The sequence below is a fragment of the Camelus bactrianus genome, chromosome 18 (genome assembly GCF_048773025.1).
Source record: "Camelus bactrianus isolate YW-2024 breed Bactrian camel chromosome 18, ASM4877302v1, whole genome shotgun sequence".
NCBI classification, from domain to species: domain Eukaryota; kingdom Metazoa; phylum Chordata; class Mammalia; order Artiodactyla; family Camelidae; genus Camelus; species Camelus bactrianus.
The window spans coordinates 28,599,793-28,621,826 of NC_133556.1; the positions used below are offsets into that span (position 1 = coordinate 28,599,793).

General features: G+C 54.4%; 1 protein-coding gene across 4 annotated transcripts in view; it reads left to right on the plus strand.

Annotated features, from left to right (window-relative positions):
• Positions 1-22,034, plus strand: part of LMF1 (lipase maturation factor 1) — a 91,236-nt gene that overhangs the window by 61,126 nt on the left and 8,076 nt on the right. For 3 of the 4 annotated variants that reach the window (XR_012500397.1, XM_074346630.1, XM_074346633.1), the window contains 5 exons: positions 4,085-4,252; positions 19,921-20,104; positions 20,461-20,614; positions 20,751-20,934; positions 21,668-21,780. Coding sequence is in view for 3 of the 4 variants with exons in the window: in XM_074346630.1 (XP_074202731.1) it covers positions 4,085-4,252; positions 19,921-20,104; positions 20,461-20,614; positions 20,751-20,934; positions 21,668-21,780 (803 nt within the window). In the remaining variant the exon portion in view is untranslated. The other variant, XM_074346632.1, reaches the window with a different exon arrangement.

The window sequence follows — 22,034 nt, forward strand, 5'->3', positions numbered from 1 at the left end:
TGCCCGCCCCAGCCACAGATGGAAATGCCAAAGCCCGCCTGGCTCCAGAGAAGGGCTCCGCACTCTGCCGCAGCCATGGGGAGCCCGTGCTCCTGCAGCCCCCCAGCAGGAACTCACTTCCCTCCCAGCTCTGAACGAGCATGGGGAGCCGTGTATTTTCTTACTTTTACAGTAAGCAGTGCAAGAAGCGGGGGCTGCCCATTGGGAGGCGCACACAGGATCCCGCACAGGTTCCTTGAGAAGCCCCTCAGGACGCGGCTCTGGAGGAGGACGAGCAGGCTTGGTGACCAGGAGACTCTGCCCCACAGGCCCCCCGCACACACACTTCTCTTTCATCTGCGTCCTGAATCGCCAGGAGCTGCAAGCGAGGCCAACAGGCTCCGAGTGGGTCTTCAGAAAGGGCCCATCAGAGGGAGCGTTTCTGCTCGACTGATGTGACCATCCGGTCAGCTGGGGACAGTGAGCTGGAGACCGAGTCCTGGGATCTGCACTGGGCTTGCTCCCTGTGAGCAGGTGACCTGAGAGCCCTGCCCCCATGCCTGCCACTGTCCACTCGGGTGGAGGGGCAGTAGCCACTCCTGGGTCCCAGGATTGGGGCTGAGGGCTTGGCCCTGAGAAACCCCAGGAGGGGCAAAACAAAGGCCAAAGGCCTCGTGGACGCATGTCCTCGGCAGTAGGTTGCAGGTCCTCACTGGGGCCACCACAGTGGCCACCACCACCCCACCGCAGTTCCCACCCTCAGGGACCCCAGCCTGTGGGTACATGGCTCTCCTGGCCCCGGTGCCTCGAGGGCTGGGGACAGCAGGACTGTCTGCGTTTCCCTGCTGGCTGGCAGGTGCCAGGCCCTCTCAGCCCAAGGGACCCCCACCTCCAGGCCATCAGAGAAGCTGCCTCCCCATGGCCGGGACACCTCACTTGGGTCTGGGAAGGGGTGGGAATAGGAGAAGGAAGCCCACAGATCCACGTCAGCAGCACATCTCTCACCTGGAGTGGGCCCTGCCTGCCTTTGTTTACTGGGGTGGGGGTGCAGAGGGCCCTGGACTCCCTTTTCTTCTGAGTGGAGGTCCCAGCCTCTCCTCACCATGGACGGGGTGCAGCTGTCTCATCGAAGCTCACTCTTCCTTTCCCTGCTGCCCGTGGCTGTTGGTGACGGTGAGGTCTTCAGCCCTGAGGAGCAAGCAGGGTCCACTGTCCCTCTTCCCAGACGTGATGGAGGGGCTGCTCCTGACCCAGGGGAACCAGCTGGGCGCCCTTCCAGGTGCTGCTGGGAGAGGGGTCTGCGCTCACATCCACCACACGCTCCTGTCCAGGGACCTCAGCACCTTCAGGCAGCCTTGCTTTCACTCTCACACACACGTGCACACGTGTACACACTGTATTCAGAAAGCACTGTGCTGTTTGCTGAAACATTTGGAACTGATTTGATGCTGTGTTTTCCTGTTGTTGAGTGAAATTGTTGCTAACCACCAGAATATCTCCAATTTTAGGACCACAGTGGTTTCACTCCAGTCAGGCGCTGAGTGGCGTGTGGTGAATCTGGCGTCAGGAAACACTTGCCTTTGAGCAGGATAGTCCTGCTCCCCCACCCCATTACCCTCGTAGCCCTGGACCCCCTCCCCAGAGGGGCTCCCCTCCCTGTCTGATCCACCCTCCACATTCACACACTGGGAGCCTCTGCAGCCACGATGTGAGAGAAGGCGGGTGAATGCAAGTTTGCAGGCTGGGCTGGCACTCACGCAGGGCAGGTGAGACGCAGTTGCACATTCCTAGCTCTCCCCACTGAGGAGCCCAGAGACAGTGACACCCAGGCCGGGTTTCTAACGGCAGCCTCCCCGCACAGGGACCCGGCTCCTGGAGGAGTGGCTGCCCCCAAGCTGCAGCAGGGAGCAGGTGGGGGATCCTGAGCATCTTTAGAGCCAGAAAGTGGAAAAACACCTGGAGTGGTAGTGAAGGTTACAGGCCAGCGAGTCCAGCGGCCATGCATCCACACCCACACAGGCCACAGAGTGCAGAGGAGAGACACCCTCCTCACAGGGGATGCAGCTACGAGATGCAGGACGGACAACGGGCCCAGAACCCACTGCTCAGAGGCCAGTGGAGCTGCCCAGTCTGCGGATGTCCTCAGAGGAAGCTGAAACCGGGAAGCTTGGGTTTGATGGGCGGTTTTCACAGCCTCCAACTGCAAAGGGGAGAAAGGCAGCTTTGAGGGGAGCCCCTGGCTGATGCCCCTGAACCACCAGGCTGGGTGGGAACCCTGAACTGCGACGCACTGCCACCCTGGGGTCTTCCTGCCCCAAGTATGAGCCCCAGACCTGACACGGGGAGTGCGAGGCTCCCCCACACCTGGGATGTCCTGCAGGGAGCTTGTGCCCCAGTGTCTGTCCCGGTGCCTAGCGGAGGAGGGTAGAGAGATGGGAGCTGAGGGCCCGGATTCAGGCTTCCTGTTCACAGGGGCATTGTTGGCAGTGGTAGGAGAGCCCCCCCGTGCCCCCGTCCCCAGTCCTGACCAGTGTGTTGTGCTTCTGGGAGGCTCACACTGAGGTCCCCACAGCTGCTCTCAAAAGGTGCAGAAAACACATCTGTGGTAAGAGGAGACGGGCCTGGCAGGGCAGGGGTGTTTGGGAGGTCGGGAGTCTGGGGTTTATTGTTAAGTCAGAGATCGTGTCCAAATGAGAAGCTGGCAGGGAAACTCTCCCAGGTGGGACAGCGGCCCTTCACCAGCGGCCACTTCATGACTTCCTCCTGCTGCCTGTGTCCCTCCCCCGCTGCCCCAAGTGTGAAACCAGAGGCCGCCCTCTCCAGGGCACCCAGGCCAAGGTGCTTTGACTAGTGCCCAGGTGGAGGGTGAGGGTCAGCTGCAGCCAGGCCCAGGGCCAGGTGCTGGGCGCCACCTGCTCGGGCTGGTTGGCGCTCCAGCAGCAGCTGCAGGAGGGCACTTCTGCTAGGATATAAACAGCATGTTTCAAGTGAAGTCACTTAAACATTATCAGAAACATTCTAAGTTTGAAAGTTGGAACCGTGCTGGAACCACCGATATTACCATCTCTCTCTTTGGCCCCAGCCTTTCCCTCCGATGGTGGATGGCAGCCGTGGTGTCTGCGCACGTGTGTACGCGTGTGCATGCATGTGTGTTGGAGAACATGAGGCCCCAGGAGGGAGAAGGGCAGCATGCGAGAGGCCTGTGTCAGACTGTGGTGGCAGCTAAGAAGTGAGGCCCGGGCTCCAGGCCTTAGGGGGAGGGGACCCTGCGGACCCTGGCGCCCTTCACGGGCTTGCACTCCCTGCAGACGGGAGCCAGCAGTTAGCATCAGGGTAGGCACCAAGGTCCACTGGGTCTGCGGCCGCCGCAGCCTGGTGTCCAGCCCTTAGGCTCAATGTGGAGGGTACCTGCACACAGTACCCTTCACCAACATCTGGATGTCCACACTGAGGCCACCCCAACTCCATATGGTGTCACAGCTGGCCCCTCATGGACTGCCCCATGTGCAGGGAGGATAGAGCCTGTGGTCAGAGGTGCAGGGCCCGTCAGCTGGGCTCTTGGTGGCCAGCACCACGGCTGAGTCAACATGCAGGCCTTGGGGACCTGCCTCGCCCGCCTACCCTTCACACATGTGGAAGCTGTTCCCTGGAACACACACATGGGGCCACTGCCCCAGCCTCCATGTCCACCATATGTGAGGATCCCATGATCCCACATCCTCCCCCTGTGCTGTCCCTTCACCTCTCGGGCGCCCATGCTGCTCAGGGCTCTGACCACAGACTCTCAGCATCTGAGCTCCCATGTCACCAGGGCCCTTGGGGTCCCCTGAAGGGGTCAGTGCCAGAATGACAGGAAACCAAGCAGGTAGAGAAGGTTGAGAGATGTGGCCCCACCGTCACCATCCTGGTGGCTCATCTTAGCTGTGTGTGAGCTGCTGGAGAGCAGGTCGCCCTGTGCCTTTCCCAGCCAGGACACCGCCTCTCCCCAGAAGCCTGCCTCGCCCTCGGCAGCCAGTGGGCACGAGGCAGGGCCAGGGTGGGCAGGTCCCCTGGGGTGGTGCTCCGCCCCAGGCACAGCTCACTTGGGCCTCCTTTTCTCCCACAGACACAGCCGGTGCCCAACCCCATGGCCTACTTCTTGCACCGCTCCCCGTGGTGGTTCCACCACTTTGAGACCTTCAGCAACCACTTCCTGGAGCTTGTGGTGCCCTTCTTTGTCTTTCTCGGACGGCGCATGTGTGTCCTCCACGGGGCCTTACAGATCCTGTTCCAGGTGAGCATCCGCTGCGGTTCCCGAGGAAAACTCGGGTGGGATCATAAGTTCCCATGTCCCACGCTCTGTGTTTGTCGTTCCTTGTTGCCCCCCAGCAGTGCCCCGTCTTTGTTCCTGGCTGTCCGGGAGTCCATGTGCTGTGCTGTCCCAGGCAGCGGGTACAGCAGCAGGACTGGGTGACCCTTGGTTCATGGCCCTGGCTGTCTCTTGGTTGGTTGTTTATTGTGGCCACTTCTACAAGTTCTCTTCTGTTTCTAGTTTACTAGGAAGTTTTTTGTTTTCTTTTGTTTGGGATATTTTTATCCCAAATGAATGGGTGTTGAATTTTAGCAAATGGTTTTTTCTCCATCGGTTGTGAGATCACTTTTTTCCCCTTAATTTGGTAAAGTGAATTACATTAATATTGCTAACGTTGAACCAGTTTTACATCCTAGGACAAATCAACTTGGTCTTGCTGTGTATGTTTGAATACATTACTGGGTGTAACTTGCTATGATTTTGTTTTGGTTTTTCATGGTTATCAGTGAGATTCGTCTGCAGTTTTCTGCCCCACACTGGCATTTCCTGGTTCTGCTCCAGGTTTCGCTCTCACCCTCACAGACAGGACGGAGCTGGTGCTCCTGCATCACCACCCAGCCTTGGTGGGTCTTTGTGGCCACTGACAAACTTGTGGCTGCCGGACATGCAGAGTCTCCATTTCTTTTGCAGTTTTAGTGGCAAGTATTTTCCTGGGGATTTGTCCATTTCATCTGTTTTCAAATGTATTGGCCAAGAAACAAGCCATAGTAATCTCCTGTTTTGCAGAGTCTGGATTTGTGTCCTTGTCTTCGGTGTTGCCTCTTGTGACGGCACAGAGCAGGATACTTTTTCCAGCGGGGTGGATACTCTTTAAGTAACAAGTCCCTGTATCTTAGTTCGTGCGTTTGCATTTTATTTCCACATCTTTGTGTTTTCTTTTTGTTCTTTTAGCTTTCTTTTGAGGTTTTTCTCCTTCCACTTATTTTCCATCTCCTAATTAGCAAGTTACACACCCTGTTTCTTTCAGGTGAGTATGTGCTCATTTAACTAACTGAAAGTCTAAGTTTAATCCCCTCCTTGCCACCGTGATGGACCTGTGGCCTCAAGGTGCTTTGACTGTTTCCCCCTACCTACTCACCTGCTTTCGCTGCCAGTATTTTAAGCCCTGTTTTGTTTAAAATTCATAGACCTTTTGAAGAACAATTTCGATTTACAGAAAGACTGAGCAGAGGGTATGGAAGGTTCCCATATCCTTCCTACTGCCACACACACAGAGTTTCCCCATCATGAACATCTTCCATTAGTGTGATACATTTGTTACAACTAAGGAGCCAATATCGCTTCTTTATTATTAACTAAAGGCCACAGTTTACATAGGGTTCACGCTGGTGTGGTTTATTCTGTGGGTTTGGACAAATGTATAATGGCATGTCCACCATAATCTCTTACGGACTTATTTCAGTGCCCTAAAAATCCTCCATGCTCCCCAGATTCATCCCTCCCTCTCCCCTAACCCCTGGCAACCACTGATCCGTTCACTGTCTCCATAGTTTTGCCTTTTCTTGAATGTCATATAGTTGGAATCATCCAGAGTATAGTCTTCTCAGACTGGCTTCTTTACTTAGTGATATGCATTTAACGTTCCTCATGTCTTGCCGTTGGTTGAGAGCTCATTTCTTTTTATTGCTGGAGGTTGTTCCATTGTCTGGATGTGCCACAGTTTATCCATAAACTATCCGGATTTGGCTGGAATGCAGAACCCTGGCTGGCTGGAGATCCTTGCTCCCAACAGCCTCTGATGAGGGACACACCCAAGAGGCTGGGGCACTCTGCCTGCCCCCCCGCACAGTTCACCCAGAGGCTACATTGTCCCAAGCTGGTGGCAAGAGGCTCCAGGCAGAGGCTTTAGCATCCTTGCATATGTCTACCACTGTAGGCACCTCATGCTGGCCCTCCCTTCACTGTCACAGGATGCCCAGCCCGCTGGCTCTGCCCTCCTCTGCCAATGGAGAACTCGGGTCCAGTTCCTGAGGCTACTCTGAGGACCTGCTTGGCGCAGTCTCAGCAGGAATCCGGGTTTGCCCAGACTTCGTGGTCACCACGGTGACCAAGGGTCACTCTCAAGGCTGCGGGGAGTTAATTAGTTGCTGCTTCAGCTGCTTTTACAAGCCTTGCACCACGGGGACCCTCTCAGGGCTGTAAACTCAACCGGGCCTACAGGGACCCTCCAGGCACCCCCAGGCTGCTCTGACCAATTTCTGCCTACTGCTTTCTCTCCAAATAATCCGAAGCCTGGCTTTGGCAAGTGCCAAAAAAAAGCAAATTGTCAGATCACTTGAAAAAATAACTGAAGGAAGTTTGAGTTACTACTGCAAGTGGAAGGGTTCAGCTGCTTGAAAATAGGATTTGAGAAGAATTTATATTGACCTTTGACCCAGTCGCCTCGAAATGCCCTGCTTTGTTCCCACTGCATTTGGCACAAGTCTCATGGTGCTTCAGGACGAGGACCAGCTAACACGACACAGCCCGGCTGAGTCTGTATCCTGCCCAGGGCTCCAGTGTAGATAAGTGCCCAGCAGCTTAGGCCACATGGCTGGGTCTTGACCTGGTTCTGGATCTGCTGCCCAATGGACAGTGGTGGCACAGGAACACCCGGCAGGGAGGCCAGAGCTGGACCTCAGAAGGCCTTGTTGCCAACCTGCAGCCCTGGACATTATTCCCGAAGGCCAGCCACACACTCACCTTCCATCCCCCAGCGCCTTGGGAGACCCGGTCCAGGCGTGTCCCTGGCGCCACCCTCCCCCACCCACACCATGCCCAGAACAAGGCAGGACACAGCCTCGGGCTGCAGCTCTTCTCTGAGGCCCAGTCTTATGCCCCCACGGGCCAGGCCTCAGCTGCCCAGAGCCGAGAGGGCCAGTGGCCCCTTGCAGGCAGCGTGGGGGCGCGTGGGTCTCCTCAGGACACCTCACTGCGCGCCCGTCTCTGCATCCATGACCCCAAGGGTCCCTGGTTCTGTTTGTTCCCACCCACTCCTCAGGAGAGGGCTGCGGATGTGAGCACACGCACCCCCTCCCACTCTCAGTTTGCACAGCTGTTCCGGAAGGTTCTGCACGGCCTCTGGAGGCAGCCGTCGTCTACTTGGAGAGGCTCAGCACCGCTGCCTGGACCCTCACTCTAACGCCGAGAAGGAACCCTAGGGGGGCAGTGGTCGGAGCTCGGCTGGACCTCGTCCCAGTGTGGACAGGGCACTCGCCAGGCCGTGCCTTCCAGTCGGTCCAGAGACACAGCTCAAATCCCAAGCTCCCCTCCCTCGCCTCCCACCACGTCCTGATCTTTCTAGCTCTGTGACATCAGACAGAGTCCGGGGATCATCACTGTGGGTGCCATCGCTACAGCTGCCTCCACCAGACCCTGAGGGGCCTATCCGAAGTTGGGTCACAGGCTAACTGCCCCTGGGCTCCTGGCCGCAGAAAGTTGCCTGCGAGCATGCATGTCCTTTGTGAGGTTGTGGGAGCTCAGAGTCCAGCAGGGGAGAAGCCCATCCCTTCCCTCTGAGGCATCTGCAGCTGCCTCTCCTGGGCCTGGGGTGCCACCCTCACTGCACATCCTCCCACCGCCCTCCAGGGCCTCCCTCTGATGAAGACGCCAGCGTGATGGACAAAAAATCTCTCCTGATGCCTTTATGTGAGCAAAAGCACGTTTTACAGATTTCCTTTAGCTTTATCACCTCCTAGGCTGGTAGTGCCTGATTATAACAGGATTACTGGGACAGGATCGAGTATAGGGAAACGACGCTGAGCCGGCGACAACCAGTACTTCCAAACGGGTACGAGACAGTATGAGCAGTCCTGTCACTGAGGCTGCAGGAGACAGACGTGCGCATGTTGCTAGAGCAGAACTGAAGACGTTCCCGCAGCACGTGCTGTTACAGACGTGGCCTGAATACGGCAGAAGGACATGTATGTGTTTCGAGGCTACTTACTTAGAGGATGGGGCCATGTGTGTGGGTATGAGGCCAGGACAGTGCACATGCCCATGAGGTGAGGCTACAGGTTAGTCACGCGGTCTTCTTAGACAGGTAGGAGCCGAGTTTCAGAAAGTGTCTGTGTTGAGCAAGTGTGGTATTTAACGTGTGGTTGGGAGGATAGGGTCACATCACAGTGTCGTCCGTAGTGGTCACAGTATTTCGTACTTAGGGCTAGGTGCCCATCACACAACAGAAGGCTGACCAGGCTGCATTTCGCCCAGGCTGTGCTGCCCCCGCTGCAGCGCTGGCTGGAGCATCGGGGCTGCGGGGTGAAGGGGTGGGGAGGGGGCGGCTGCTTGGCCAAGAAGCCCCTTCAGGAAAGCACAGAGTCCCAGCCCTACCTGTGTTGAGCCACCTGGCCCCTCCCCTGGGGCTCTGCCTTGGCCCCCCAAGGGCCCTGGCCGGGTGTGCCACCCCCTGTTTACCATAGGTAGATGGGGTTGTGGCCTGGGCATCTGTCCCTCCAGGAAGGCTCGGGTTACAGCCAGCAAGACAGCAGGGTCCTAACCAAAGCCAGGGGAGCCTGTGTGGCGTCATCACCGTGGGAGCCTTGCTTCCACACCCCACAGTGTGGCCCTCATGGGTCCAGAGGTGCCAGAAGTCCCCCGATGGCATTTCTTGTTTTGAGTGGAAAATAACTGGTTTGGAACAGAAACAAGAGAAGGAAAGGCCCCCGTGGGCCCCTGGGGTCCCACGTGGGGTCTTCCTGCCACAAGCTCACGTGCCTGACTGCAACCACAGGTCCTCACAGGCTGTTAAATCTTCGCAGCCGTCACTCCAGCAGCTGCAGCCATGACACATGACTGCTCTTTACTTAAAGTCAGCTGTCTGTTTAACGCTCTCCACCCCCATGTTTACAGTTTCCAATGCCCTGACCTGTGTGCGTCCAGTTCTTTCTGCTGGAAGAACATTTCATTTGTTTTTAACACTGCTTAGCAGGGGCTGCTGATGGATGCCTTCCCTTCAGCCGCCTGTGGTTGCTGCCCGGCAGCGGCTCTGCTGGGGACTTACAGGACCCTGACCTCCGCTCCTCTGTCTGCGACTTTACCCCTCTGGCCACTTCTACGATTTTCCTTTTTCACTGGTTTTCAGCATTCTAATGGGATGTGCCTTGGGTGTGGCTTTCTTTGCATTTATCCTATTCATGGTTTCTTGGGCTCTTTAATCTGTGAGTTTACAGTTTTCATCAATGAGGAGAATTTTGTTCATGTTGTTTCTGCCACCCTTCCCTTCCTGGGGCTTAAACCGCACGTCTGTCAGACTGGTGCCGGCTCTCCCCCCGGCCCTGGGGGCACCCAGCTCTGCTCCGCACTGCCTCTCCCTGGGCTTCACTTTACAAAGTGCCTGTTGTTCTGGCCTCACATTTGCTGACTTTCCTCTATAGGGGCAGTAATTTTAGAAAGCCTGTCCACATCGTGTGTTACCTTTTAAACGCTCCAGTTACTGCCTGGTTCTTCTTTGTAGTTTTCTTATTTCTCTTACTAATGACCACATTTTCTTTTAAATCCCTTAGTTTTTGACAGATTTAACATCTTTATTTACTAGACATCCTGCTTTCTGAATTTTCCTGCCAGCCTGTTTGGTCTCTGTCTGTGCCTTGCAGGCTGTTTACTACCAGTTTCGTGTCTGTTAACTTTTGGTTGGGTGCTGGACTCTCTGACGGCAGCTAACTGACTTGCACAGACCCTCCTGGGCAGGTCTAAACGCGCTGTCCCTACAGGGCTTGCCTCGCAGGTCTGGGCCTCACAGGCTCTGCTGCATGCCTGGCTCTCCACATGGGTTTGTGAAACTCGAAGGTCTTCCAGACCTGTGTGGAGACCTGGCCTCCAGTCATGTTCTCCCTGGCCTCTCGGAGGCCCCGGGGCTGCGAGCTCAGTGGCTACAGGGACCCACAGTTCCTAGTTTTGTGTGCCGCCTTCTCTGTGCCCCTCAACTTCCCAGCTTCAGGCTCTGCCCCCTGCTCTCCCTCCTGGGGTCCCCCTCTGAGTCAGGCCCTGCAGTGCCCACAGCCAGGTCTCAGACACTTGCTTCATCTGTTTGACGTCCAGTTCTTTGTGTGAAGGGTCCAGCCCCACTGTCTCCCTTTTGGCCTAAAGCAGAAGTCACTGGTGAAGTTTCAGCCTAACGTCAGAGCAACCCGGGGCCACTGAGCAGTGCAGCAAGATGGCCATGGACCCGGGCCCTGAGTGCTAGTCCTGCTTCTCAAGGGTAAAGGAGGATGGCGGGGACAGGCCAGCCCCCTCGCTCAGTGCAGTCTTGGCGGAGCAGGAGGGAGTGTGCGCCTGGGAGGTCGAGATGTGGGAGCAAACGGCCCCGGGCGGTTGTCCCTGGCCTTGCTCTCGGTCCTTATGCTGGGTGGGGGCGGCCAGTGCTGGGGCCACACCAGCCCTCATGCTCAGCTCAGCTCTTGGTTGGAAGCCAGGCCAGTGGCTGCGTCCTTGTTGTCCTCATGCTCGCAGAGGTGAGTGGCGACCACCGTGGGGGTCTAGGAGCTCAGCAGGCAGGTGACCCCCCCCCCAGGCGAGGCTCAGCGCTCCCTGGGCCACCTTCCCTCACTTCCCTTTTCTCATTTTTACATTTTTCAGTCTAAATGCTTATATTGTTTCATGTCTGATTCATCCTTAAAAACAAGAATCAGCCAGAACATGTGTGGACCTGGGTCTTGCTCTGGTGACCGGTCCTGCATCCCTTGTCCCCCGAGGCCCAGGCCTCCTTCTGCCCCGAGAGTATTGATTCTGTTTTTTACATCATCCTGGTCCTGGGAAGTCGACTGTGAAGCCATTGACTCTGCTGATCTGTATCATTTCCTCAAAGCTTCTCCTGTTTCTGCACCTCATTCTGGAAGGATTTCTCAAGTCAGTCTTCCAAATCACGAATTCAGACTTCAGCCTCGTCCATTCTGCTTTTCACCTGGTAGGGTTTTCATGTTGTACATGTTACATATGAGGGTATAGATGAATAGATGCTGTTTGCTGATCAAGGTCCTTCAAATTAGCAGCGTCTTCCCTGGGTTTCTCTGGATGCCTCTGGGATCTTCAGAGCCTGCGAGTGGCTGGAAGGGGGTGAAGGCTGCACTCGCTACACCTGGAGCGGTTGGCAAGCGGGCCATCTGGGGTGACCTCGGGCAGGTGGGCTCCCCTGGGAAGCCCCGGCTGCCTTGCTCTGCACCATGATGGTGGCTGTGTCTCCAGTGGGTAGAGCGTTGGTGGAGCGAGTATGCAGCCCAGACCAATCCCAGGGAGCAGGTGGGTGCTGGCGGCTACAGAGGACATGGCTTCACAGGCCAAGAGGGCAGCTCCTGGGTGCCCATCAGCTGCCTGCAGGGCTTGAGTGCAGACCAGCCCTGAGGGGCCATGTGATGGGCGACCAGGTGGGCTGGTCTCTGCACGCCGCCCCAAGCAAGGGCTGTGGGACGCAGGTAAGGGCTGGGCGTCCTCCTCAACCACACTCCTGCCGTGTATTCACAGGAACCCCCAGGCCAGGGGTCGAGGTGTCTTCTCTGCTTTGGCCACCATCTCAGCCAAGAGACGAGCACTCGAGGGCGGTGTTCTGGGCACCCTCGTGGCCCGTCAGCTACACCAGGATGGCAGGCCCTCTGAGGAGCAGCCAGCTCTCACTCTTGATCTCAGTGGCCACAGCTGCACAACTGGGCCACAGAGAGAGGGGACCCCTTGCAGCTGACCAGCCCACTCACCAAGCAAAAAGCAGTTGTCAGAGGTGTCAAGAGGGGCACAAGGAGGCAGCCAAGCTTCAGTGACTGTCCCCCTCAAGCCACTTGCTGACGCAGCTGAAGGAGCTAGTGGAGCATCAGAATCTTGGTCTGGGAGATGAGAATTGGAGGGTGGGGGCTCTGAGCTGCCCCCACTGGCGGCACCACACTCCCAGACTGTCGGGAGCCAGCGGCTCTCGGCAAACTTCAGGGCGAAGCCTGTCAGCCACGAGCAGCCCAGTCAGCTCCAGACCAGAGGCCAGGGCCCAACGGGCTGGTGGGGACTGGGAGAGACCGCCAGCCCAGCGGTTTGTTAACATCATAGACAGTGAAGAATGAGAAATTATTTTGAGGCTCAGAAGCAGGAAAAGTAGTTTTCCAACTTAATCCAGGGAGAGCCATGAATCCACAGCATCTCACATCACACATCATAAAACCCATCGTAATCCGTGAAACTGACACGACCCATCGAAAGCCCGGCTCCTCCCGCCAGACCCCCATTAGGTCGGTGTCTGTGATCTCACCTTCTCTCTGTCGCTGGGATCAAGACCCAGCTTTAATTGAAAACCAGAAATCAAGGGGCTGGGATGTCAGATGTGTCTTGCCTCATGCCTTGATGCCCCAATGTGGCTCTGGTCAGTCGTGAGCTCTCTGGGCCCCGCAGCTGTGCCAGCCGAGGGACCTGGGCAGGGAGACAGCTGCTCTGCTGCCAGGGCTGTTGGCTCCTTCCAGTCTTACTCTTTTTTTTTTTTATGCATTTATTTTACAATATCATATTTTTAAAATTGAAATATGGTTGATGTACAATAGTATATATGTATACAGGTATACAATATAGTAACTCACAATTTTTAAGGTTATACTGCATTTATAGTTATTGTAATATACTGGCCATATTCCCCATGGTGTACAGTACACCCTTGTAGCTTATTTTATACCTGATGGTTTGCACCTCTTACTCCTCCACCTCCATCTTGCCCCTCCCCCTCCCCTCTCCCCACTGGTGACCACTAGTTCCTTCTCTACATCTGTGAGTCTGCTTCTTTTTTCTTATATTCACTAGTTCGTTATATATTTTTAGGTTCCACATGTAAGTGATACCTTACAGTATTTGTCTTTCTCTGTCTGACTTATTTCACTTAGCATAATGCCCTCTAAGTCCATCTGTGCCGTACACTAGAAACTAGTGTATTTCAAATCAACTGTACTTCAATGAAAAAGCAAACAACCAACCCTTTTAAAATATGGGCAGAAGAACTGAACAGACATTTTTCCAAAAGAGGAAATGCACATGCCCAACAGGAACATGAAAACTTGCACAACATCACTAATATCAGGGAAATACAAATCAATCACAATGAGACACCATCTCACACCTGTCAGAATGGCCATCCTCAAAAAGAACGCAAATAACAAATGTTGGCAAGGGTGTAGGGAAAAGGGAACCTTTGTACACTGTTGGTGGGATGTAAATTGGTGCAGCCACCATGGAAAACAGTATGGAGGTTTCTCAAAAACCCCAAAACAGAACCACCATATGGCCCATCAATTCCACTCATGGGCATATAGCCGGGAACAAAATCATTAATTCAAAAAGATACATACACCCCACTATTAACAGCAGTATTATTTATAATTGCCAGAATATGGAAGCAGCCCAAGTGCACATCAATAGATGAATGGATAAAGAAAACGTAGCATATGTATGCAATGGAATACAACTCACCCATAAAAAAGGATATTTTTGCCATTTGTGGCCCTTCATTCACTTTTTTTTTTTTTTTTCACTTCAAAAGCCAGAATTTTATGGCTGGCATAAACATTTCCATTGCATCAAAAACAACAACATATCTAGAAATAAACTTAACCAAGGAGGTTACCCTATACTCTGAAAACTAAAACATTGATGAAGGAGATTGAAGATGATACAAAGAAATGGAAAGATATCTTACGCTCTTGGATTAGAAGAATCAACATTATCAAAATGACCATATTACCCAAAGCAGTCTACAGATCCAATGCAACCTCTGTCAAAATACAACATTTTTCACAGAACTAGAACAAACAATTCCAAAATTTATGTGGAACCATAAAAGACCCTAAATTGCCAAAGCAATCTTTTGTAGGCCTTTTTTTTTTTCTCTTCATTTTGTTCTCTTTTCTTGTAGTTTGATGACTAGAGAAGTTCCTTTAACATTTGTTGTAAAGCTGGTTTGGTGGTGCTGAAATCTTTTAGCTTTAGTTTATCTGTGAAGCTTTTGATTTCTCCATCAAGTCTGAACGTGAGCCTTGCTGGACAGAGTATTCTTGGTTGTAAGTTTTTCCCTTTCATCACTTCAGATAAATCATGCCACTCCCTTCTGGCCTGTAGAGTTTCTGCTGAAAATTCAGCTGATAACCTTATGGGAGTTCCCTTGTGTGTTATTTGTTGCTTTTCTCTTGCTAATTTTAATATTTTCTCCTTATCCTTAGTTTTTGTCAGTTTGATTCCTATGTGCCTTGGTGTGCTCCTCTTTGGGTTGATCCTGTGTGGAACTCTCTGCGCTTCCTGGACGTGGGTGACTGTTTCCTTTCCCAAGTTAGGGAAGTTTTCAGTGATAATCTCTCCAAAAATTTTCTCAGGTCCTTTCTCTCTCTTCTCTTTCTGGGACCCCTATAATGTGAACATTAGTGCGCTTCATGTTGTCCCAGAGCTCTCTTAAACTATCCTCATTTCTTTTCATTCTTTTTTCTGTTCTGCAGTAGTGATTTCCACTAATCGGTCTTCTAGCTCACTGATCCGTTCTTCTGCCTCATTTAGTCTCTTTATTCTTGCTTCCTTCTAGTGTGTTATTCATTTCAGTAATTTTACTCTTCAGCTCTGTTTGGGTATTCTTTGTATTTTCCAACTCTTTGTTAAAAACTTTGCTCTGTGCATCTGTACTCGTCTTGAGTTTTCTGAACATCTTCACCATCATCACTCTAACCTCTTTCTCAGATGAATTGCCTGTCTCCTCATCACTTATTTCTTCTGGGATTTTATCTTGTGCCTTAGCCTGGAAGATATTCCTCTGCCGCCTCATATTGTCTAGATTTCTATTTGTATTTTTAGGTAGGTTAGTTACGTTTCTTGACCTTAGAGAGGTGGCCCTCTGTGGGAGATGCCCTATGCGTCCCAGCAGTACACTCCTCTCTTGTCACCCAAGGGCCAGGTCCAGCCAGTCCCAGTGTAGAGTCTGGCCTGTGTGTGTGGATTCCTTCCACAGGCTTTGGGATTGTTGTTTTCTTATTTCTGGTATCTGCCCCCTGGTGGATGGGGCTGGACTAGAGGCTTATGCAGGTTTTCTGGCAGGAGGAGCTGGTGCCTGCCCACTGCCGGGTGGAGCTTGGTCCTGGACCTCTAGCGGGCTGTGTTCCCATCCTGTATGGTGTTTGGCCTGAGGCTTCCATATAGGCTGTTGGGTGGGGCTAGGTCTTGGTGCTAATGATCCAATCAAGATGTCAACCTCCAGGAAAGCTCATGTAGATGAACACTCCCGGAATGTCCACCACCAGCTTTTATGTCCCCTGAGTGAGCTGCAGCCACCCGCTACGTCCCCAGGAAACCCTCCAAAACCAGCAGGCAGGTCTGGCTCAGGTTCCTATGAATCACTGCCTCTGCCCTTAGACCTGCTGCACGTGAGATTCCGTGTACACTTCACAAGAGAATGAGGTCTCTGTTTCCCAGTCCCATGGGGCTTCTGGAGTTAAGCCCTGCTGGCCTTCAAAACCAGATGTCCTGGGGTCTCCTCCTCCCACTGCCGGAACCCTGGGCTGGGGAGCCTGACGTGGGGCTCAGAGCTCTCACTGCTGTGGGAGGGCCTCTGCGACTCAATTATTTTTCAGCTTGTGGGTCACTCCCCCTGAGGGGTATGGGGCCCGATTATATTGCGAGCACACCCCTCCTACCGTCCCACTGTGGTTCCCTCTATATTTCCAGTTTAAGATCTTTTTTGCTAGGTTCTAGTCTCTGATGGTTGTTTAGCAGTCAGTTGTGGTTTTGCTGTAGTCGTGAGGAGAGGCGAGCTCGTGGTCCTACTACTCCGCCATCTTGATCAGAAAAACCTGGGTCTTACTCTTTTCTAGGAATGTGTCTATTTGGTTGGACGGTTGAACTTCATGAAATTCTCTTCATTCCCCTTGTTGCTAAGGCTATTATACCATTTCCATTGTGGGTTTTATTTATTTGCTCAAGTCCGTCTGGGACACCTTTTTGCGGGACCAGTGGCGGGGTGCTGTTCTCCACTTCCCTTCGACTTTCCTGAGATGTGTGCTTGACGCAGCTTGTCTCCCCCTGAACACTTCCCCACGCCCGCCATGGACCTGTGTGCTCTCACCTCCCAGCACTGAGAGCCTGTGGTTCCCCTGGTGGCCCCAGGTCATCCCAGAGGCCCCACTCCCTTGAGAGTCTTTTACCTCCGCCTCCCCCTCCCAGAGGCGGTACCTGGACCAGAGCGGGGAGCCAGCTGGTGTGATCCCTGCCACGTGCCTTTCGTAAAACTAGTTTGAAGTGGATCAGAGAACTAAACCATAATACTAGACCTGTAAAACTTTTAGAAGACCTTTATATCCTTGGAGTAGGAAAACGTTGCTTAGATGGGACGCAAAATGCACAAATTGTAAAGGTTTTAAAAATTGATAACTTGGACTTCCTGAAAAAGTAAAACTTCACCTCTTCTAAAACTACACAACAAACAGGAAAAGGCCACCAGCTGGCAGCTCATGCATCTGGCAGACGACTGGATCCGGGCTCGTCAGGGCTCCAGCTGTTCTGTACATGGGAAGGGATGAGAGCACACTAAGTGGCCTCAACATCCCTGCCTCAACTCAGGTCCCAGACCCACCGCCCACATGGCCTTTCCACCACCACCTCCTCCCCAATCCAGTCAGCAGCTACGCCTCAGCAGCCACAGAAGCCAGACCCCTGAGAGCCACGCCCAGGGGTGGCCAGTGCACAAGGAGGACAGGAGACGCCCACGGCACGTCCCCGCCTCTCAGAGCCTCGAGCTCAGCCAGGGGAGCCCACACTGGTGGTTCCAGCACCACCAGGCAGAATTGTGGGGTGACAGAAGTCGGTTCAGAGTGCAAGTGGGAGGCGGGGATTGAAGCAAACAGGCCCAGGGATCTTTATGGGGTGTGATAGTCTGGGTTTTGTGCGATTTGTCAAAAAGCACTGAACCACACACTTAAAATGGGTGCATTTTATCTTTTGTACCAATAACTCAGAAGGAAGACGTCTTATATCCATGTTGCCACCAACTCCTCTAGGCCTCCTGTTCCAGCTTCATTTCCAGCACTTGTGGTATCACTTTATAGAACCTTCAGCAGTCTTGTCACACCCCCACCCCCATATTCATCCCCAGTGAGCTCATGCTGGGGGCATCAGCCTCACCGGGGGTGTCCCGGTATGTGCCCTTACACAGAGGCCATGGGGCCCAAGGTCTCCTGCCTCAAGCTCACCCTCCCACTGTGGTCACCGGGAGTCGCCTCACCTGGGTCTGTCGGCTCTTCTAGGGGCCCAGAGCCTCCAGAAGCTTTGTACACTGCTGGCGCTGGGGTCCCTGGGCTCCATGATTAGAGGCGTTGGCCTGGGGCGCCAGCAGGGCTGCGTTCAGCCACATCCACCTCTGCTTTAGGAGAGCCTGGCACCTGGCAGGGAGGCGGGGCATGAACCCGGCAGCCTCTCCTCCCCTCAAGTGAAGACCCCTCCCACTCTGCTTTCCCACCTACACCCTTGACAGTAGGGTCAAAATCAGGCTGAAGGTGCCATTTTCAAGTCATTAAAACAACTTAAAAAATATGCAGTGGCCAGAAGGAACCTTCCAGAAGTTCTGGCTGGGAGGCAGCTCCAGGACACAGTCCGACGACATGCTGGCATGGAAACCCCTGCAGCCACGCACGCTGTAACCTTAGTTCCTGCGGGTCATCTGGTTAGTGCCAAGTCCATAGGACTGTGCCCAGCAGGTCCGGGCACATCTGTGCTTCCTGGACCATGTCGTCCAGGGTCACCCCAGACCCTCTGCAGAACCAGCAGGGCCAACAAGGTCTCTGAGGAGGGTCAGTGACTGGCCTCTCAGGCAGCCGCCCAGCAGATGGCCCTGGGCCTGTCCCATCCTTGTGGTAGCTGTGGCTATGAGAGTTCAGGACAACGAGCTCCATCTGAGCTGCATCCAAGGGAAAGCAGACTGATCTATTCAACTACTGATGTGCACTTACGATGCTTCCATACCTTGGCAATTATAAATGTTGCTGTTAATAGCAGGGTATATATCTTTTTTAGTTAATTCTTATTTTGTGCTTGGCTTTAAGCCTTTGATAACTATGCAAGTTTAAAAAGCTAAAGCTCTAAATATTCTTAGAAACAATGAACAGTACATATATGTAAATTATAAAATATATGTGCAGTAAAAAAAAAAAAAGATCAAGCCATGAAAGACACAGAAGAAACTTAAAAAGACATAGTACTAAATGAAAGAAGCCAGTCTGAAAAGGCTACAAACTGTACGAGTCCAACCAAATGACATTCTGGAAAAGGCACAGCTACAGAAACAATAAAAAGATCATGGTTTCCAGGGGTTTGGGGAGAGGTGGGGGGGGGGAGGAATAAATAGATGGAGCACAAGGGATTTCGAGGGCAAGAAATTATTCTGAATGATACTATAGTGGTGGCTACATGTCATTATGCATTTGTCAAAGCCCATAGAATGTACAACACCAAGAGTGAACCCTAATGTAAACTATGGACTTTGGTTGATAATAACGTGTCCATGTTGGTTCATCGATGTACCAAATATGCCACACTGATGAGGGATGTGGAGGGTAGGGGAGTATCTATGTGTGGGTGGGGTGGGCTGTGTGGGAACTCTGTATTTTCTGCTCAGTTCTGTTGTGAACCTGAAACTGCCCTAAAAGAATAAAGTCTATTTAAAAAAAAAGACATGATAAATCTTAGCTAGAAGGCGAAAGAACAAATGTTATAGTTTCTGTGTTACATTACTGGCCAAAAGTTTTAGATATAATGTATTTTAATACTGTTATGTGATGAACTTCTCTGTAGTCTTTTTGGTCACATCTAAGACTCACCCCCACAAAAAAATGATGAACAAAATTATAATAATATTCCAATAATTTTTCCTAAATAAAAGAGGGGATTTTAAGCTTTAAGAAAAAAAGGGAAAGTGGGCTGCACAGGCCTCCAGGAACCCTCCACCCCCAGACCTGGCGGCCAGCCTCCAGCATGGTCACTCAGGCGTGGAAGACAGGGCAGCAGACAGTCACGTCCACCGATGACTTCCCCATCCTAGTCCGGGAGAGTAACGGGAGCCCTGTCCACCTCCCATGGGACCCGGGCACCGGCCTTGATGTCCAGGGGCTGTGGAGTGGGCCAGAGTGACACCAGCCAGGCCACGGGGCCCCAGACACCCTCACCTTCACCTGTCCTGAACCCCTCCCAGTGAGGGACACACACTGCAGGATCCGTAGGTCTGGCCCTTGTCCAGACACTTGGGAGGACAGCTGACCCAGCCGGCTGGAGTTCTGGGCTCGTGGGTGAGGCTGCCCTGGGCCTGTGTTGAGTAACAGTCACTGTAACAACTGCCACAAACAGACCTGTCATCTCACAGTTGTGTGGCTCAGACTCCGCCAGTGTTGGCAAGAGGGGTCCTCACCAGGCTCTGGGGAGAATCTGTCTCCAGGATCATCTGGGACAAGGACGTCTCTGGGACTGGCTGGAGTGAGGCTGGGCCAGTGGCCCATGGAGGGAAGCAGGCCTAGGCCACAGCCACCTGGGCACCTCGGGGATCAGCACAGGCTTCTGGGAGGGACCCTCTGCCTCCGCATGACTGGCGTGTGTGCAGTACAGGCACTGGAGGGTCCCTCTCTCCATCCCCCTAGGTGGTCCTCATCATCAGCGGGAACCTGAGCTTCCTGAACTGGCTGACCATCGTGCCCAGCCTCGCCTGCTTCGATGACGCCACTCTGGGCTTCCTGTTTCCCGCGGGGCCTGGCGGTCTCAAGGACCGAGTCCTGAAGATGCAGGAGGAGGAAACCCGGGAGCCCCAGGCCCCACTGACATGTGGTGGGTGGTCTTCGTGTCCAGTGCCTGTCAACTCTCCAGTCAATGGCACCCAGCCCTCCTCCCACCCAGAGGCCCGGGAGACAGGGCAGCAACTCCTCGCCGGGCAGCTCTCCTGTCTGCTTAGTGTGGACCGTGTGTCCTGGTCCCTGGGAAAGGAAGAAACCTCAGGTGCTGCTTCTCTGTCCCAGGACCCAGGACAGCCAGGAGAGCCCGAGAGGGGACTGTCATGACTCAGTTTCTACGTCAGCCTTGGAAAGTCTTTTGGGCTCAAGGAGAAGGGGGCTGAGGTGGGGGTGTCTTCCCAGAGGCCAGGCCTAGGGCAGGAGCTTACCCGGCTCTCTCCCTCCTCCCGGCAGGCCGCATGGCACGGCGCACTGCCAACCTGGCACTGGGTGTCCTGATCACGTGGCTCAGCATCCCTGTGGTCGTCAACTTGCTAAGCCCCCAGCAGGTCATGAACAGCTCCTTCAACCCTCTGCGGATCGTCAACACGTACGGGGCCTTCGGCAGGTACCTCGGGGCCACAGTGACCCTGGCAGGGGATATGCGGGGGAGGCCAGCCCGCACCTGCAGCCTTACCCTGATCTGCTCGGGACGACAGCCAGGGTGGGCAGGCGTGGCCCTGACTGGTCCCCCCACCCACCAGCATCACCAAGGAGCGCACAGAGGTCATCCTGCAGGGCACGGCCAGCTCCAATGCCAGCTCGCCTGATGCCGAGTGGGAGGACTATGAGTTCAAGTGCAAGCCAGGCAACCTGAGGCGGCGGCCGTGCCTTATCTCCCCATACCACTACCGCCTCGACTGGCTCATGTGGTTCGCCGCCTTCCAGGTAAGGACTTGGTGGGGACACAGGCAGTGGGGGGCCCCCGGGGACACAGGACGAGGAGCATGGGGAATCTTCATAGACTCCCAGGACAGGCCTCTTGCCAGGGTCTGTGGGTGCCAAGGTCCGGGCCTCACAGCGGCTTTCAGAGCACTTCCCCAGAGGTGGAGGGGCAGCCAGCATCACCGGAGTGTTTGCTCAGGTCAGAGCGAGGCTGGAGGCTCCTGGTCTTCCCGCTAAAACCTGCAGGACAGTTGCCATCCCATCTTGCCCAGGAGGACAGCCTCAGGAAAGCTCAGTCACTTGCCTGAGGTCCCTGGGCTGGCAGGTGGCGAAGCCGACAGGTGTGCTGGAACAGCCAGGCCTAGCCCTGCCCCATCTAGGTCTCAAGGACAGGACAGTGGCTGGGGGTGCCCAGGCACATGAGCAGGACCAGGCACACACATGAACGATCCACAGATGTCCGGCTGACCGGCAAGAGCAGGAAGCAGGTGGCCCCTGTGGAGTCGACCCCAGACCAAAGAAACTGGGCACAGGCCCCCAGGGCTGCCCCCATCCAGGAACCACACTTGAGTCAGATGCACCCGGGACAGCAGACTCATGGCCGGCGCCAGGGTGGGGCTGAAGGGAGAGAGGGAGCAGAAAGCACCGTCCAGAGGGCTCTCCAAGGGCCCAGGTGGTGGCTACCAATGTCCAGCTGTCTCTGCTCTGCGTGCCCCGTCCTCTTCCCACCCCCCAGACCTACGAGCACAACGAGTGGATCATCCACCTGGCCGGCAAGCTCCTGACTAACGACGCCCAGGCACTGTCCCTGCTGGCCTTCAACCCTTTTGCGGGCAGGGCCCCCCCCAGGTAAGACTCCCCCCCACAGCTCAGCTGCCTCTCAGGGCTTCTGCCCCAGATGCAGGGGTCTGCTCCAGGACTGGGCCTGCCCAACCCCTGGAAACATGCCTGGGCACCACTCCCCTGAGGCCTGAGAAGGATGAGAACTCACCCTGCCCGCCCCCCCATCATCTGGCCGGGGTCCCCTCTGGCTTCCCCTGGGCAGCCTTTCCCTCCGAGGGCTCCTGGCCAGCGTGGGGCCAGCTGACCTGTGCTGCCCTCAC